The sequence below is a fragment of the Myripristis murdjan genome, chromosome 10, assembly GCF_902150065.1.
Source record: "Myripristis murdjan chromosome 10, fMyrMur1.1, whole genome shotgun sequence".
NCBI lineage: Eukaryota > Metazoa > Chordata > Actinopteri > Holocentriformes > Holocentridae > Myripristis > Myripristis murdjan.
In genome coordinates this window covers 10964888-10985223 of record NC_043989.1, presented here as the reverse complement: position 1 = coordinate 10985223, position 20336 = coordinate 10964888, and the positions used below count along the sequence as shown (strand labels likewise).

The 20336-nt window shown below is 39.9% G+C and overlaps 1 protein-coding gene across 1 annotated transcript; it reads right to left on the bottom strand.

Moving 5' to 3' along the window:
- Nucleotides 1-301: 301 nt before the first annotated feature.
- On the bottom strand, nt 302-9505 carry clnk (cytokine dependent hematopoietic cell linker). Its single transcript, XM_030062231.1, has 17 exons — nt 9438-9505; nt 5954-5994; nt 4290-4443; nt 2950-2996; nt 2794-2848; nt 2632-2679; nt 2460-2494; nt 2316-2335; nt 2152-2226; nt 1744-1765; nt 1607-1631; nt 1439-1523; nt 1252-1268; nt 1080-1171; nt 880-957; nt 634-789; nt 302-551 (listed from the first exon to the last, which is right to left on the bottom strand). The coding sequence occupies exons 2-17, from the start codon at nt 5954-5956 to the stop codon at nt 399-401; spliced, it is 1065 nt and encodes a 354-aa protein (XP_029918091.1). The 5' UTR covers nt 5957-5994; nt 9438-9505; the 3' UTR covers nt 302-398.
- Nucleotides 9506-20336: the final 10831 nt, after the last annotated feature.

Below are 20336 nucleotides of genomic sequence, written 5' to 3'. Positions count from 1 at the left end.
CCTGTAGGCATTAGGCTACCCGATTCTCTTTTGCTGATTATAATTTATTCATTTCCCAATTTGAAATCATTACATGGACTTGTGTTTTTAAGAGAGTTACACAATTATTTTGCCTCTTAAAGGTAAAGACAGTTATTATTATTTCATTATCACATGCCAGAATCTATGATTTTCCACACCATACCACTTGTTGGTCAATGAGTAATATGACAAGTTTTTATGTACAGAAAGCAATAATCTAACACCCTGTTCCCCCCCACCCCACCACCACCACCACCACACACCCACACCACACACAATATGGGCCACAATAGCTGCAATTAACCATTGCAGAAAATATAAAACAAGCAAAGTCAAATGGGAAGAAAGAGATAAACTTAGATGGGATGCCACATGATTCATCCAAGCAGCTGGTCAACATCAATTTTTGTTACTGGGCATGTCAACACACAGTTCCCTGGGTATTTGCTTGCCGACAGAGTCCTCCCATGGATGAGCACTATTGGGAATATGGAGTGGAATCTGATGATGTCTGCCACAGAGTCAAACATCTGGGGGAAAAATAAAATAAAATGTGAGTATAATGCTGGAGAAGACACTTGCTGAATGAATTTTTTGCATCGGTCCACTCACATCATTTGCCCGTTGTCCCGTTCCAAGGGCGTACTTGCTGATGCTCTCGATGAATCTGATTTTTACATTGTAAACTTTCTTGTCGTGATACACAGCCAAGACCAAGGGCTCACTGGTGGTATTGTTCGAACAGTCTCGCACTAAAAATGCACCATCCTAAGGCAGTTAATGGCAATAATTACAAGACAAGTCTGATGTTCAATGACAAATATATTCAGTGAATTGTTAACTACATATAAGAGATACCTTGTTCACCAAGTGTAAGGCATGTTCAGCCTCTGCTCGATTACAAGCCCCGATGTACCAGTCTTCTTCATGATATGTCTGTTGAAGAAGTTAAAATTCATTGAAAAATAAATGTATTAATTTAATGGTGTGAAAGTGTACGGCATCATTTTTAATTGTATGACACATTCTGTAGTTTTTTTTCCCCTAGTACATAATACCTGAGGCTTCTCCATTGGAACAAAGTCATGTTGCTCAAAGTCTTCTTTTGTTTGAGGCCACTCGTGGTGTTGACGTCTTGATAATGACCTTTCTGTGAGTACATTTTTATTATTTACCCATTATTTAATCAGTAATTGTACTATAATACAGATGATCCATAGTATCACTTACCCAGATATTGAGTCTGCCTAAACAGATAGTAAAAGAGTGCACAAAACATATATCATATCATCATATCATATCATATCACATCACATCATATCATATCATATCATATCATATCATATCATATCATATCATGTCATATCATGTCATATCACATCATCACACTTATTGCAAAAGGTAGTAAAGCACTCACTTGGGTATATGATGTTGTGCATCCAAATCCAAAGAATATCTGAGACTGGTGTGGTTGGCCAAATCACTTTCAAAGCTCTGTGATTCTAAAATAGAGGCTATTAGATATTGTTGTGGCTTTTAAAATCTGATTTTTGTATTGTTGAAATCCCAGCTGTGTAGCTCTCACCTGGGGAAAAGGCGTTGTATTCTCTCTGTTTAATATCAAAAAAGAGAATTAGTTGAAAACAGCATGATAAGACATTAAACAAGCCTTTTTTCGAGAGGACAAACAAATTTATCATTTCGGCGTGGTTGACAACTTACGTTTTTAGTTGTTCTCTGTCCGCTGGAAAAAAAAAAAATACAGGGACTCATTCATACATGATGACACATTGTTTTTGCAGGAGCCAGAAAGGTTCAAACAGGGTCTGGAAGTAATATTTCTACCCAACAGATGGTGCTGTTGCTACACTATACCACCCGATGTCCAGTATTTAGTTTCTTTAAGAGGAACTACTCTTTTCTCTTGCTCTCCTTTAGATAGAGGTGAGAGGTCAGATCAGCTACACAACAACAACCATAGAGCTGGGGCTCAGGGTCTCGCTGAAAGACACTAACAGGATAGATGCTTGCCACTGAGGAGGCTTGACACTGGGCTTCTTAGTTGCAGGATCAAGCTACCTGCTACATATCAGCATCAGCAGGTTGGGCATAAACGTCAAGATAACTCACTCTCTCCTGCAGGGTTTCTGTAGGTTCAGTGCAGAGATCCGATTCACGATGTCTCTGTTTAACGGGGGAGGAGACCTGGAACAACACAGACTGAACTTGTAACACAATCCATTCAAACCCACCTAGTCAATTTTTCTTTTTTTTCCCACTCAGGCGATGCTTACCTTTGTGGGGGCAGGGCATTCTATAAAAGAGAGAACAGTAATCACTTGTGTTATGAGTTACTAGTAGCAAAACTTACGCACACACTTGCAAGCACACTGAACAATACACAGCGCATATGTCAGTAGCAGATGTTGTGTGCGTACCTGGTCTCTTAGCTCTGAATCTGGCAGTCTGTAGTCTATAAAAACAGAAATTAAAACTTTACAGTGCTATACTCACTCACTGGTTCAGAACCTTAGAATTAATTTGCCCTCATGGCCCACACAGTATTCTTCAGAGGAATTGCTTTCAGTTAATTATGCTTGGTTTAGTTACCTAATTGGGTCCTCCTGCCTGGCTTCAGGTTTCTATTTACAGCAGGCCCTGTTTTTTTTGTTTTTTTGGTGGAACAGAATGAATTAGTATAACAATACTGCACCCGCCACTGCCACCAACAAAATTGTGTACGCATCCACTGTTACAGTTTTGTCTGTTTACCAGGATTAAATAGAAAATCTCTGGGTGGACATCGAGGAGGCCTGTTCCAGTTACCCTGAAGGAATGGAACACAACATATATAAGCAGATGTTTAACAGTAGCTCTATTGCAATGCCAACTTCATATGAAAGAAAACAATCAAGCAAACCAACTTACACTTGAGGATGGGCTATGAGCCGATGGCAACCTTGGAATACTCCGATCTTGAAAACAAAAGAAAAATTATGACTATCAATCGGTGATAACAGTCATGGTGGTTTTAATGGCAGCAACTTTACTTTACACAGTTTAAAATCAAAAACATTCACCTCATTGGTTACATACACACCTGCAGTAAACGTATTCAAACTAAATTACTAGGTAGCCTATAAATTGTCTGTGTCTGACTGTGAGCTGCCGCCACAGAGGAGAGTAAAGGAAGTCTATTCACACGGCATGCTCTCTCTCTCCCCCTGCAGCTTCTGGATAAATGTATATCTCCCACAGTCTTACTCAGCCAACAGAGGGCCCTGGAGACCCACTAGCAGACTATGCTCACTCAGCATGAGCTCTCCTTGAGATCCACACTGCTCTCATTCTCAGCACAGCTTCCAGTGAATGCCCCTCTTCACTCCCGACTCCATTCTAATTATGTTCACCAGAGCTTTGCCATGTAGAATAAAATAAGCCCCCCTTCATTGCCCCCAAGCAGAGTGCATTTATTACTTTATGCTGAAGTTTTGGCAAGTTAGGAACTTTTGATTAATGCTCAGGTGGCTGCTTAAGTGTTTTAAGTCAATGTTTCTGAACTTTTTTTTTTTTTTTTTGCATAATATATTTTAATGCATTTCAACTTTTTGGTCATTTTACAGTGAACACAGACATGGGAAAGGAGAACTTCTTTGTGGTTTAGTGATTGGCTGACGTCAAGGTTATTATTATGAACCAAAACTAAAACTAAGACAAAAATAATGTGTTGGTAGTCACTGTCACAAACTGAAATAAGCATGAAACGTAACTTAAAAAACTAAAACTGAAGTAAAAGGATTGTTCTAGTAAAAGTAGTTAAATGTTTCTAGTTTTTGCCTTTTCTATGGGCAGTGAAAAGGAAATAGTTTTGTCTCACTTTGTCTGAAATAATGTTCTCTCTTTTTGCTAAATGTTAATTGAAAAAAGAAGAAATTAGGATTTATGGATAGTATTACACAATGCCTGTAGGAAAGATATATGTGGTCTGGACTTTTATTTAAAAAACAAAACAAAACAAAACAAAACAAAACAAAACAAAACAAAAAACACTAGAACTGAGACTGCATAAAAATGAAACATTTCTAAGTACGGAAGTGAGTAAATAAATAAATAAATAAATAAATAAAAGTTAAACTAAAACTACGAAATCCACAGAGAAAACTAGGTAAAACCCAGCCAAAACTAAAATAAAAATGTGACACATGCTAAAAATCATACTATAATAAAAATCATACACTATAATAAGCTTTAGACTGATTTGGCTCTACCTGCGTACTCTGATTCAGCGTTCAGAGGCATTGCTGGCTGGATGTGCACGCTGAACATTTCCTCATGGTCACCCACCACATGGTACTCTGGCTCCTCAACATCGTTAAGGTAACCGTGTCTGTATTTGCTTTTCTTGCCTTTATTGCCACGGTCCTGTGGAGAGAGATGAGAGAGCTACAGTAAGGAGCCTGCATAACCTCATTTGTTAAAAATGCAGAAAGTTTGTGTATACAGCCTAATCCAAGCCAAATCAGGTGGTCATATTTATCAGCAAAGCAGAATATCAGCTGCCATAAAGTGTCCAATAGTGCAATGGTGACTCTAGTGATAATAGTTCATTGTGCATCTGTCCACCACCTTAACCCAAACATCATTAACTTAACAGATGTCGTAAGACCACATACACCAGCAAAGCCAACAGTAATGGTAACACTGGGGGGATATTCTCGTTTTTTAGTATCATTTTTCTCCTCTGTGCTGATGCTTTGCACTTCATCCCAAAAATATATATTCAGAGTGGGAAGCTGGTGTTAGATCCTGGTGTGTTGCGCATGCGCCGCATGTTGATAAGCAGAGGAAACTATTTGGAGGTGTCGCAGCACAGCCCACTGGCTCACTCCATGAGCTTTCCTTTTTATAGCCTCACACTTGGCACACATGCACCCACACACATGTAAAACAACATGCATTAGCCAGCCCAGGCAAAAATGACACAAGTCATGTCATTTATTGCCTGTTGAAGAGTGTTTCACTGTGAATATCTAATCTAATAAGCCTCACAATCATAACTTTTTATGCTCATTTTTTTTCTTCTTTTATTCTTAGTTACACTGCAAGACTCATCATGAAAGCAGCTTATGTAATGCAGGTCACTTCTTCGATGATACAATCCTGAGTGGTACAAAATATGACACTGTGAGTTATTTATTATTTAGAGGAACAACTTGTAACACATTAAATATATAACATATTAAATTAATCTGTGATTAATTTTGGTGTGTACAGTAAATCGTAATGCTCACCCAGTTGGCTATGACAAATTTCATCCCATTAATTTTGAATAAATTCAGATGTGAGTGTTGTATAATGTAAAATGAATACTAAATAAGCTGAAGCAAAGCAGAATACTGTTGGGTGTGGCATGTCATTGCAACCAAAAAACACTTTACACCAAACTTTAATACATACACATAACAGAACTGAATGAAATTAGGGATAAATCAGGTCTAATAATTAAAGATCATGTTTTCTGACTCTCTTCTGTTTAAATTAAAAGATTTACCTTGACTGTATGTTTAACACAAAGTTCCCTGTTTAGCTATAACTGTGAATTTGAGCTGTGAACTGACAGAGCTTTCACACTGCCATAAAATTTAATTGTTCCAAACCAACCTAATGTAATTCATGGGCAGAGGATCTCCTCAGCACTAGGCCATTTGGAAAGTTTCCCATTAATACCAAAACACTGAGAGCAGAATCCTGGTCTGCACTGTGTTGTTCTTGCCAGGCATCGACATTGACAAGGACTGAACAGAATCGCACTCGTCTCATTTCTGTGCAAAAAGGTAATTACACAAGGGGTTGCAAGCTCCAAAAGTTTCCCCTGGGAACAGTCATGTGGAAGCAGCAGGGAAATGCTGTGGGTATAGGCACCATAACTCACCATTATCACAGCAGACTCATGGCTGTTCCTTCCCTCTGCAGCTAACGAGGGGGTGAAACAAAAACGAAAAACATCATTAGTTTGGCATTCAGTACAAAAATGTGGCCTTCCAGGATAATATGTCCTTGGATTTCTGTTACACATGCAAGTGTGTGAGCTCTTTGTGCGACTACACAGAGCTGTTGTTGGCCACTGTTGCATATGACTTATTTTTAACACTCGGGGGGGAAACCAGTATAACTGAAGAAACACTTAGATTTCAAATCAGATTATGTCATTGACAAACATGCCCGACTTGTGAAAAAATCATTCTGGTGGGTGGGTGGTCCAATTAGAGGAGTAGCTGAAGCTTAAACATGCAAACATATAAATTAACAAATCTGATATATTTGGTTAGTCTTCACAACATCACATTTCCTCTGGGGTCTCTGCGTCTTTGTCAGCCATCTGATGTGATTAGACGCCTGTTTCTGTGTTAGTGCAGAACCCCCTCAGAGTACAACAGAGCAGGCAGAGCACCAGGGTGAGCACAAAACAACTACTAAAACTGCTACTGATAATAACAATAACAACTACTACTAATGATATTTTGATTTGTAGAATTTATTTGAAAAAAATGTACACAGTGATTCACAACCAAGGAAAACAAAATTAACTTAGGTTGAATGAATGAATGAATGAATGAATGAATGAGTTTATTTGATGGCTGAAAACCACATATAACACGAGGCTGCAGTCTGAACATACATTAAAAAAAACCACCAGGGATAAAAACACAATGAATCCTGAAGGCTCATTTCCACCGTGCTCCTCTGACACAGAACACGCCACAAGATAAAAGCAAGAACAACAACAAGACAGCAAATGAGGACAATACAAACAACATATAACAGGCGGTCTGTCAACATGCTCGTGTTGCCTCCATCATGAAAAGAAACTGAATATGCTCCAGTGCATGGTATTTTGTTATCATTTCACATTTGAAAAACGGATCAGAACAATGATGATAAAACGGTAAAATATAGTCCCAGAATCCCAGCAGCAGGAATAGGACAAACAGACTAAATAAACAGAAAATAAACAAAGAAACAAGGACATAAAAAAACAACAATTACGATAAAAGTAAGTTTTATAAAGTGATTTAAAATATTATATCGGCTCTGCCAGCTTTCCTCAGGCTAACAGTTGTCCTTAACCTGGACACAGGAAGGGGCCAAAGGGCTCAGTGAGGATATCAGCTACATGCCAAGGCCTTAACAGTAATCAATAAACCATTAAAATATAGACATAAAGGCATACAGGCGCCCGGTGAGGAGAGATATGATCCTATCTCTTGGTTTCGGTTAATAGCCTTACTGTAGCATTTGGAACATGTAGGAACCACTCTCTGTCAGCTTGGTCAAATTCAAGACAGGTTTTTACTTTCTGGAAACACTTGAAATGAAATCTAGTGAATCAGATCTACTTTCTCATTCAAACAGTTATATTCTGAAAATTCAGCAGCCTGCATAAAAAAAATAGTCCACCACTTCCTTATGTTTTAGTCTTTGAGATATGTTTGTTAAGTTTTTCATATTTTAGTTGAAACTACTGTTAGGAGTTGCTTTGTGAATGCAATACACATGAAAGTGAAGGGTAAAAATAGAAACAGTGGAGCTCAGTAAACCAAAGTGTCAAGGTGTGGGCTTATGCTGAGCTCAAGAACATACACAGGCAAATGTTTTAACTTCCATATTACTTTACCAATATCAAGTAGAGGATCACAGTGTGAGGAGTGACATTGCTTGAAGTTTTTCAGACACATTTGGCAGCTCAATGAGTCCTGCATCATTAAAGACTCCAGCCCAAATGAACAGTAATCAAGTCTGACAAGGAAATAATTGTGTAGCAAACAGAAAGCCGCAGCATTTCCGCCTTCAACCTCTTCATCACCTCCTTGGACTATGCATGAGACATGGGTCCTCGTCACATATCATACGCATATTTGAGCTTTTAAGGATATGGTGTCATAGGAAATAATTTCCCCCCTATTCATCACTTCCTGACAAGCAGAGTCTCACCTTTATGTTTGAAGTAGAACAAAGCAAGAAGGAGGAAAGAAAGCAAGAAAAGCTGCTCAAAACAGAAGTCGGGGCATTTTAGGCAAGGCCAGTAATTGTAAAACGCCAGCAGAGATCATGGGCCAGCAAATCACAGACCCAAAAGGGGAGAATCAAACCTTGGAGTGGATTTGACACTGTGGTCCAGCACTCAGTGGGCTGCCTGCTTTGTGGAGCTTACTGGGTCACAGGAAGATGTGGTGCATGAGACGTGTGAGAGGAAGAAGATTAGATATATAGAGCTAGCGTCTGAGGCTGAGCAGCAAGTCTGGAACACAAACTTCTGCTCCATGGAAATTGGGTGCTGAGGATTTGCGGCCACTCAAACCACTAGACTACTTAAGGATTTGCGATCAGGCTTTGCCACGGGCCATCTAGAAAGTAGCAACTCAGGAGAGAAGCCAGTGGCTGTGGCTGAAGAGAGAGGACACCAACTGGGTCTGAAATTAGGAAATCAATCTTATAACCATGGCAGCAGTATGGGATAGTGTAGATAACCTGGGTATTAGGATTGGGCTGTCATAAACTGTCACTACACAAGTGCAGATAATATTTTTGTTGGTGTTGACATAGCTACTTGATGTATTGGATGAGTCCTCTGCTTGTCTGTTGTGTGACAGAATATATGGTACTTTATTTAGGCTGTTCCTCCTTTAGAAGTCCAATACAAGGTCAAGTTTGAAATTTGGAATTGATAGAGCTTTAGTGATGGATTCCAGGTCTATTTTCCTTTCTATCCCCTTAAAATTATTTATTCCATCCATAATTTTTGTAGATAAGTTATGGGACCCGACTGTACAGCAAATGTTGACATGTATACTTGATGTCCTTATTACCAACCCCCAATGTTTCTGATGTTGTTGATGATGTTGGTTTTCATGTTTCACATTTGCACTTTACTTTGACTAAATTAGGTCATTACAGTGTGGATGCTGATCAAATTGTTGTTCATATTGAGAATGATAATACTGTAGTTTGGTACTTAATACGTAATCAGTGACGAAAACAAATATAAAGCAAGTGGGGCTGGGATGGGGTGAAGTGGGGCTTTCTGTTGTGCAATAGTCTAAATAGCTTGCCTTATTTCCATGTAACATGAGCTGCCAGTATAAAAGATATTTGACAGCAGATTCTGTGTATTTGAAATCCAAGAGCCCCTAGATGGTTGTTATTATAGTTAAGTAAAGCAGGACTCATAACTCTGGTGGAAAATCTAATAGTTTCAAATCTGGTCTCCTCCTTGTATCTCAATCCATGTTGTTAAAATCTATTTTAACAACAGACCAGCAACTATAAGCATGGCTGTTCTGCAGTTGTTTTTACATGCATACACACTGAGACAGATAGAGGTGTAGAAAACTGAGAACAATTCAGTGAGGACCTACCTCTTTAGAAGGCCAGTGCTGTGGAACAAACACGCTCAGCGACAGACATTCAGCTGTACCTTGAACCAGTGAACATCCAGAAATTTCTGACAATTTGCTCATGTAGTCTTTGGTGTACAAAAGTTCTGTCACGCTCATACAGCGACAGTGTGTGCTCTTTCCGACACGTCAGGCTGATTGAGTCAAGAAGCCCACTGCAGTAAACCAAAATCACTTCCTGTGTGGTGACATAGTGGCCTGCAGACACAATGTGTACACTAATGCATGAGATTGATGACTGCATATGGTCTGCTCTTCTGTGCTCTGGTTTGATAGATGTCCATGTACACAAATTTTTAGGTAAGGGTGTACACAAAGCCATTTTGTGGATGCATTCTGTGTGATATGGTTATTTTGATCATGTCCCTATATAAATTGTTTATGCATTACAAATGTAATTCATTCAGGAGGAGGCCACCCTGGACATTACACTCACTTTTTTTTTTTTGCACACTTTTTATCACGTAGACAGTTAGACACTTAGACAGAAAGACTATAGCTATATTGCAATGGCTGCACGAAACTGATAATGTGCAAAATGTATTTCTTTTCCTCATCAAAGCTGCTGTGCTAATTTCTCAATTTCTTACCCTCACCAATTGTTCACTAAGTCAGGTTCAAACCAGTTTGCCAACACTACAGGTATTTCTCTTAATTTGAGCCAGAACATTGTGACATTTCAACATCTGCTCCCCAAAGTGCAAAGGGTAGCAGTGTGACATTTACTCTTTTCATTAGATCATCTCCCCCATCTGGGTGCATTTCTATATCAGGCAGCTGGGGAAAACTAATTCCTGTTTGTGAAAACATTTAATTCAGGCTTAACCTTTTAAAGTGATATTTCACTTTAGCAGAACATACTCACTTTACAGGTTCATGCACTCTAGTTCAGATTGTCACCTGCAAACTTGTATGATGCAGTTATGTCACTCATTGGCATTTAATTTGAAAACAGTGTCCAGAAAAATCATTCTTGAGATTATATTAAGATGTTCACAGACAAAATATTAAGATAACAGCAATATGTTTTCCTCTGGCTAACAGGAAGATACAAAGAAATAAAGGTTTGAAACTCCAGTCCATTTCTGGGAAAGGCACTGCCAAAACAAAATTGCATTTCTTGTTTTAATGGCCCTCTCCAAAGAGCTGTTGCTGAAATGAGGTGTAGGAAACTGCTAAATCATATTGCAAATGCACGCTGAATCAGAGTCTTTTCCAGCTTTACCCTTGGAGTTGGCTTTTACTGCCTGCATATTGCCACTTGCAATTAATAGAAGAGAAAATGTTACATGACATCTGATTTTCACACCTTTAAGCAACTGCCTCCTCCAGCGGTACGTCACAACTGTGATTAAGGTTACTGATAAAGTTGCTTTTCTCATTCACAAAGAGTCTAACAAGCTGAACTCGCTCCATGTGGGTGCAAAATTAGCCTTCACCAAGGAAGCATTTTCATGAACAAAGAAAATGAAACAACAAAATAAACAACAACAATTAAAAAAACAACAACAGGGTTAACTGCTGTGCAACAGTTCCCTAAGTAAATGTACTGTTTCAGAATAGTAGTTATTCATGCTCCCGCAAAAAAAAGTTAACATTTACCTCACTGTGGGAAACAATGATCAAGAGGAAGAGAAATTTTGGCCTGGTTTTAAAATGGGCAGAGTACCTTCCTGTCTGCAGTGAGATGGGGGCCTGCTCTCCTCCAAAAAAGCTCTGCAGTCGAGCAGAAGCGCACAAGGTCAGCCTCTCTCCTGTGGTTTCCTCTGCAATGGTATAGCCTGACTTCCTGTGAAAGATTACCATCTGTCCTCTCATATTCTCACTGATGCTTATCTCTGAGCCACAAACGCAAACTCCCCTAACATCTCTACACCTTCGCCCTCAGCGACAGCCTCATCGGCCTGTCAATCTTGCAACTCATCCTGTGCCCTCATCCCCCTCCCAGCAGCCAAAAAATGAGCCTTCCCCCCTTCCTCTGTCCTGGACCTGTCATTACGAAATAAGATCCACAGTCCCAGCCTGGGGGGGTGAGGAACACAGAGGTTGAATATGGGTGAGGTGTGTGTGTGTGTGTGTGACTTGTGACTGTGCATTTGGTTAACAGAGAGCACAAGACTGTATTCAAGTATGAAGATGACCGCAAGAAACTGCTGTGTTCATTTTATTTGGAAACTTAAAGATACTTCCTGTCACGTACATTTTCACAGGCTGACTTTTTAGACCCTTTTAATTGAAACAGTCATTTTGCTGCACCACTGTCTTTACAGGAAGCATGAAAATGACAACAGACCACATCCAGTTTAAGATCGATAAACACATATAAGCAGCTTTTGAATGCCTCTGATAAGCTCTGTTCACAGAGCAACCACAGAGTTAAACCCAAATTTGTGATGATGCTTTGCATAAAACTAACAATTAACTCACAGTTAACGTTCAAATATTTTCCTTTGATTGTCAACATTTTCTGCCTCCCACTGTGGTAAACAGTTGGAATTATTTGCGAACAATTGTTATCCCGGGTCTGATACGCTGGCCTAAAAAATATCTCACACTGATACCATTCATCTGCAGCCCAGGTGCTTTAGCAGTCACACACTCGCTCACAGACAACTCCAGCAGTTGTCTTTTCCTACCTATATTATTGAAGGATGAGATAGTGTCATGCAGCCAGATAGACGAGATAGAGGAGAGAGAGAGAGAGAGAGAGAGAGAGAGAGAGAGAGAGAGAGGCAGTGGGTGCCAGTGGGCTATCTCTCTCTGATAAGAGTGTGATTCAGCAGCGTGAATAATTAAAGCTGGGAGGAGAGATAGGGATCTGTAGACGCCAGGGTCGAATGATGCTGGATGGATATCAGGGGCCTCTGGTGCGGGAAGGTGGCGGCTGAGGCGACATTAGTCACTCGCTGTGCCCCGAGCGGCCGTCAGGGCACGCTGGTCAAGGTCAGGATAAGATGGATGGACAGAGACCGGCTGTGGCTTACAGCTGAAGTTGACTAGAAAACGAATGTTGTGTACATGAAACATTAGCCTCATGGAAAAAGATGTCCTATCTGATACTGCAGCAATGTGTCATGGTATTGTGAACTTGGTGAAAGGCTGTGCTGGTCCTCCGGCACTTGATTGAACTTCCCAACTCTTCATTTTCACTGACAGTACCTCCTTGAAATATGTATATTTTGTTGTTGATGAGAATTGTACAAATAAATACAAGAAAATGCATTTATTACTAGGAAAATTATATAGCAAATGTTGCTGCACATTTTTTTGCCTTGTTATTTAATCACAGAGGAGCAAAAAATGTAATTTACCCTTTATATTGGTAATGTTCTGTGCTGCATATCTGAGATTTTTGTTTACTGTGCTTGTGGAGGGTACACACTACATAAATCATATACTGCAAAAACATTCTCCATCTTAATAAGCCATTTTATCTCATAGTCAGTGATCAAATCTCATTTATTTTTAAAATGTGAAAACAGCTCGACAGTTGGATGCAGTAATCCCAATTTCTTCCAATGCTAATCAGTGTGTTTACTGAATTTTCTTGAGTCAAGGGTCATTTTTTAATACTAGTGGGCTGATCTGCTGCATTCTGCCTTTCAGCATATTTATATTTATTCCCAGAAAAATCCCTGAAACAGGTGAAACTTCATTTGAAACAAGTGGGATTATCTCATTCCACTGGCAGATTTTTTTTAAATTTTTTTTACTAGTCTTAAGAAAAACAAGAAATTGACTTGTTGGAATAGAGAGGTTTTTTTTTTTTTTGCAGTGTGTGTTCTGCAGTAGTCTGAAGTGGCATATTTAAAATTTGGTTTATCGCTGCACCCATATTTGTATTGTGCTTTGTTTCTCTCATTAGTATGCCTTTAATATGAACCGCATACAAACAAAGCAGGCAATGTGTGTGAATGATTGCGGGGTGGGGTGGTGTGCAACTTTCTCGACAATAGATTAGTGAGCCCACACCGCAAAGGCAGCTGTGTATTCATCGACTTCAGTTTTATGTTCATAGGTTGATGGAAACTGAAAAATTAATATTGTTTACCGACTAGCAAGTGTTTATGGGCACAGTCTAAAGCGAGGAGCCGCACCCGGCACACAAAAGCTGTATTGAAATGTGCCTCCTCCTGAAGCCAAACACAGACGAGCAACCTGCTCCCTAAGCACTGGTGTCATCGCATTACTAATCTCTCTATTTCAATCCCCACATCTACACACTGCTCCATTCATTAAGATGGTAACATTGCGCAGGCAGAGCCTCCATGACGGCAAGGAGCCCCATATTCAGGTCAACTCGCAGCCAGAAAGATTCCTTGATTATTCCTTATTTATCCCAGTCATTCCCCCTGCTGTGGTGTGGAGTCTCTGGAAGATGTGTGTCTGAGTGAGAGGAACCAAGGCTAATGAGCTGAGAGCTAGCCTGCTGATTGCTAGCAGGCTAGGAGCTGTGCTGGGTCTCACTCATAAGGCACATTCAAATCATCAGCCCAGCATCTCGCTCTAGACGATGCAAGCTACCTCTGAAACGGCAATGCTAATGTAAAGGCGCTCTCTTAAATGGCCTTATTCTGTATTTCTAGATGCCTGATGCGCCTCCAACTCGAGGTCAAACAGTCAGCAGCCCAAACAGAATAAATACATTTAAAAATAACTCACACCATATTGTGATTTTAGAGATGTGTTGCAAAAATATAGATGCAGTGCATAGGAAGAAACTGTATTTCCACTGTTATATTTCAAATGAATGTGAAATGCACTGTGTGAAATGCACTGTGTGAAATGCACTCTGAGACATATATCGAAACTTACTCCAAAGGACCATACATGTGAGCTGCTTTCTTCACAGTGTGGGAGCACTAAGCTTTGATTAAGAAAAGGTGAGGGCTGTGAAAATTGTTGATCTTGTTGTAAGGCGTCTGCTGAGTTTAACACACACACAGGAACAACAGCAACCAAAGTTCAACCAAATTACAGCTTTATTATGCAGCTTTATTAACTTGTGCCTTTTGGGGTCACTGTCAGTTTGTAAATACTTAACGAGTTTCTTGCAAAGTGTTTCAGCAGCTTATCATCATAGCAGCCAGGAGCCCTTGGCTTCTGGTCTCTTGTCTTCAGGCTTCTCCATCTAATAACAAAGGCAATATTCAGTTTATTAGAAATTTAATGGGGTTCAGGAACTTGCTGTGTCAACTCTACTTTCCCCCCCCCCCACTTTTTTTCAAAGTATGTGAATTATCTTGAAATAATTGGATAATCTGCATTTTTTAAGATATTGTTGCCAGTTCCAGCAGAAGAAATTGCATGATTGAGTTGCCTTGTGCAACAAGACGTATCCCAGGCTCCAGAAACAACAGTGGATGATTTTATAAACTGCATAATTTGCTAAGATAATAAGGAACACTTAAAAAAAATCACACACACACACACACACACACACACACACACACACACACACACACACATACACACAGCTCTATTCTGTTTTGCTCTGTTCTGCAATAACTCCCAAATGATTAAATGTTAACACACTGCTCATTTCTCCCTCTCACAGAATCTCTTTTCTGGGACAAGAGAGGTATGTTACTTATTTATTGCCTATTTTCATGCTGCACTTGATAAACAGCTTCGGAGTTGACATCTTTTCTCCCCCTTCCTGTTGTGAGCTGTGAAAAACTGATACCATCAGCACGTGGCTTCACTGGAAATAAAACAAGCAAACGAGGTTTTACTTACGAATTTACAAATTTTAGACTATGATATGAGTACTGATGCTACTAATCTGCCATTTAAGGATAGAAGTGAATGCATAAATGCTGCAGAAACACAACCTACACACAGTGATTCAGATATTGCACACACACACACACACACACACACACACACACACACACACACACACACACACACAGTTTTCATCACCCAACACAAATCCTTTTTATAATGAGAGGAAGCAAGGCATTGCTCGAGCAATTCCAAATGAGCAACTGTGGGACAAGGCTTAATGGATGAGCGGTAGCACGGTCAAGTCTAATTACTGCAACCTCTCGACCATTGAAGCCTGGTCCTCACTTGCCTGGCCACCTCTGCTCCGGTCACATGTGTAACAGCCTGTTGGGAGAGCAGTCTGGCTCACACTTTAGGTCTTTGACCCGGCTGCAGCCTCCAGTAAACGTAGCTCTACATCACCGCGGACACGATCCATCCCCATTAACTTCAAACTGGAGGACCCTATTTCATCCTCATTGCCTACAGTTAGCCAGACAGCTGCTCCATTCATATAATCCATGGATCCTGCTAGATGATGCCCTTCTCATGAGGTTCAAGTGGCTTAAATGACACAATGACACAGAGAATGGAAGTTAATTGAGTGTGATATGATTGTAATGGTTTGATAACAGCCGGTGCGTGAAAAGGATCATGACATCCTCTTCAGACAGCGATGTCCATAACAATAATTCCATATAAATTATAAGGAAAAAATACTGATGATAAATGGTGTTTCCTATCACAGTTACACAAGGAAAGCTTTAATTTGGTCCGTACATGTTTCAAACTGCGTCTGAGAGTGTATGATGTCCAAATCAGGGCAAATGATCAGATCAGGCAGCAACACTGAAGTCCTGCTGACAGGCAATATGTCACTATGGCTTCCACTTAAACTATGCATGAGTGTATGAGGTCCCTACACTCTTTACTTGTTGCTTGCAATGTTAGCGTGTACCTTACCGCTGATCTTGACAGAAGCATTAATTAAGTAAATGCCTAGCATGTTAAATGCACTGTAAATGTAATATGTTGCCTTAAAGCCTGAAGCCTCCAGGTTATTGCCAAAGGAAATGTTCAGGATATTTACAGCTCAGTTCAACTGATCTTTAATGAACCCTGCTTTATTAACAAAAAACAAAAACTTTCATGCCAGAATTTATTTGTTTCTAAGCAACTGATTACAATCTCCTGTTAACATTTGTTCTATTCAGTTCAATTCAGTTTTGTTAGGTTTATTTTCATTTCCAGTACAAATCACTGGGGCCTGAAACACCCTCCACAACACTAGCCTTCCATGGCTGTAGTAGGAAATAGTAGAAAACAGCAGTAAAACTGTGAAACGAATTATATGTGATTTTGCAAGCAGAGGTAACCTGCACTGACTGATACCAGCAGGGTTAACAAATGGTGCAGGCAAATGCTGATGATGTGGTGAAAAAAGTGTTAATCCCGTTTGATTCACTGCATTTTGACCAAGGTCTTGCACTGAATTTAGTCAGATTGTTTATGGCCTAGTTTACAGGGAAGGTCTGAGAGAAAGATAGGAAATCATTGAGAAATGCAGAGATTATGACTGAAGGTAATTACTTTGTCACTTTGACTTTGTCTGGAAAACTTAATGAATGCCAAAGAGGAGTTCTTCATTAATAATCAGTACCAAAAAGCCTGATCCTTTCCTCCGATGCCTGGGACCCCAAGTTTATTGCCAGCTAAATGTGGGGAATCAATGCATATTTAACTCATGTATTTTAGTTAAACTGGTGTGATTATGCGGTGTTATGTTAAGATGTGTTATTCCAACCTCAGGAGGAGTGATCTTGTTTTTCTTCTTTGCAGTCGCCACTGGGTGGTGCCACTAATCACATATCTCTCATTTATTTGAACTGACTGAAAGTTTTAAAACATTATGACATTTAAATTTGAATGATACTTAGCTGATTCATAAGTTGCAACGCTGATGTTATATCAATGTAAGATGCTCAAAGCAATATTAGATAAGTCATTATTACAAAAGGGTGTTTCCTCCTTGTGTAAACTGCAGCATTAGTGTAAGTGTAAAATCCTATGTAGAGCATTCACTCATGTATACCCACAGAAAAAACTGAACAATTTCAGTGCCTTCGCGGCAGCATCAGTATAAGAAACCAATGATGCCCCCCGGATGATCCCACTCACACAAACACCTGTTTTAACCCTCAGATGTGTCTAAACAAGCATTATCGACAAACTCTGTGTGGCTCTGCTGTTTGAAATGGAGCAGCACGGAGGTTCCTTAAGCCGGGAGGATGAGAGCATCTTTGAGCTTGTCTGCAGTGACCAAATGAAACTTCCCTTCCCCTGAGTGGCAGAGGGACACACACACACACAAACACACACACACACACACACACACATAAGACGGCTGGTCCTTGCTGTCCTCAAAAACAGAAAGAGAGGTTGTCAAGTTTGAAGTAGGTATGTGGTATTTCAGCTCTAGTGCGTCCAAATAGGAAAGGTTGCAGTCTTACACTTATTTTATCCACCAAGGCCCCTTGTGGCGCAATTTAGCCAGCTGAGAATGGAAAAAGCCATGACTGAGTTGTCTGATTTCATTATCAGGTCACTGACCACAGTTGCTTATGCCAACACTGGAAGCGAAATCTAACTACTTTTTACAAGGTTTCCTGTGAGAAGAGTCACTGCATGAGATGTAGAAGCAAACATTTCAGTAGATCAAAGGGATATTCTCTCCAGATGTGATCATGCTCCACTGGATGTTATTGATATGTATAATAATTTATTTTGAAGGCGAAAAAAGCCAATTCAAACAGTACCAAGATGAAAAAATAACTGTTTTTGCCAATAATAATAATAATAACAATAATAATAGTAATAATGGCCACGCTATAATAAGAGGAATATTATCTCTAAAAGTGGTAAGTGGGGAAAATGGGGCCTATTAGAAAACTTTTGATTTTCAAAATAAAATAAAAGATGCAACAAAAGAATATAGTTCAAACATTCAACAGCGATTCAAGGACAAGAGAGGATTCAACTCCTGTCAATACACTGAATATCAACACTGCATTAGGTCAGGCAGGTGACATGACATGTCAAAAATCAAAATGTGTCTGATTTCCAGCTTTAACTCACATATAAACACAATACAGTGTTTTTTTTTTTTTTTTTTTTTTAACAAGAACAGTGAAAGAAACTAGATTAATGGACTGCAAACAAATAGATTGGGATATTGTTCCACCTACGTTTCCCAAAGGAAATATGTCAGTAAAAGAAAGATGAGGAGGAGAGAAAACCCCATATGCAGTCACTTAAAAGGAAGTTGTTTCACTCCAGATAACAGCACCATAAAGGTGCATTTTGTGCATTTCTTTGTTACATGTGAAAATATTTATATTCCACTGGAGTATTTGTTTCTTTCACATGTCTGAAAATAGCAAGTCCTTTATGTCTGAGATACAATGGTTGCCATGTTTGACGTCCCTCTATCCTGCATCTATCCTGGATGAATACTTCATGATTTTCCAAACCAGTCCTCATGGGACAGGAGGAAAAGTGCAGCAACACTGCAGCAATCATGGAAAAAAAAAAAAAAAAACACTGGCAGCACTGTGATGGCTTCATCTGCACATTCAAGCTAAGATACAATGGGTTTTTGAAGCTGTTTTCCTAGCAAGGGTTTTCATGCAAAAACCTTGTCCCAGATATTTCAAATAACTCCAAGCAAGGCTATGAAATTGTTACATCAAACTGAGACATCGTCATGCTCTTATTCTTACTTCTGTTTACATGTGGGGCAGGAACTTTTACCTAATGGCCTCGTCATAGTTCAACGATACACTGGCGGATACAATACTACAACTTACTGGCTACACATGCATAATGGAGTTGTTTCCAGAGTTGTTTCCAGCAACTATATGTTTGCTGCCCTCACTGTGGAGGCCTCATGCATTCTCAGGGTCAAAGGTGAAATCATGCTCCAAGGTATGCAGACTAACAGTAACGTGTGCAGTTTGACCACAGCTATGGTTCTAACATTTCTTGCATACAGCAGACACCAGAACAGCGAGTGTAAGAAACTGTGGGCCGATGCTCAGAAAGAAAGAAACCCACAAGACTGGCTCTCCCTCTGCCCTCCTAATCCATCCACCCCCCTCTTTTCATCTCACTCCATCACGCTACCACCAGAATTCCAAATGGGCATGAATGTTTTTCTGCCTGCTTTTCTCAAAGCTGCGTATTAACAATTGCATCGCGCTGCAAATGGCATCTCTAAGGTAGGGGCTGACCTTCATTCCTCTGCAGAGGGCATGCCAGTAAATCCATTTCTCTAGAGATGCGGTTCACTGAATAACAAATCATTGGGGCAGACGTGGCTCCCTCTTCTGTTAAAGAAGCCTATTGCTAGAAGCTTCCTTCACAGGGACTGTAACACCAGGGGTTTATTATGGAGAGAGGGGAGAGAACAAACACAGGGAATGTGCTGCCATGGGGGAATACATGAATACATACCTCCAAACATGCAAAACACACTCTCACTCTCCCTCATTTCAATCTCCATCTTCCTGCTTCTCTGTCATGCTATGTCTGTTAGAGAGTGGAAATTGCATATATTACCTTTGTGAAAAAAAAAAAAAAAAATTAATAGCAATAAAGCCAAATGTGTACATAAGAATGAAGCTCTCAGTTCCTCCTGGGGTTAACACATTCAGATGACGCACTCGGCATCATTAAGGGAAAATTCACAACCTCATTTCGCACTGATACTTCAAGGTACACGAACATATTTCTCCCCCTCATTTCCAGTGTTCTCGCCCTCAAACCAAATCAACTTTATGGAATATCAGCCACCTGTCAGAATCTGTTAAGGCGGTTCGCATTTCATGGAACACCTTATCTTGCTTCATGACCAATGTAATGTTATTTACACCTTGCAAACAAAGTGGCTACAGCACTGTCGACTCCGATAAGGGCCTTAGAGGAACAAGGTGACAGCAGCCAGATTACAAGATGGTGATTTACCTTATGTATTCCTGTGACCTAGAAAAAACCCCCACCAATTTCAGCATACTTTGTTGTTCTAGTGCAAAC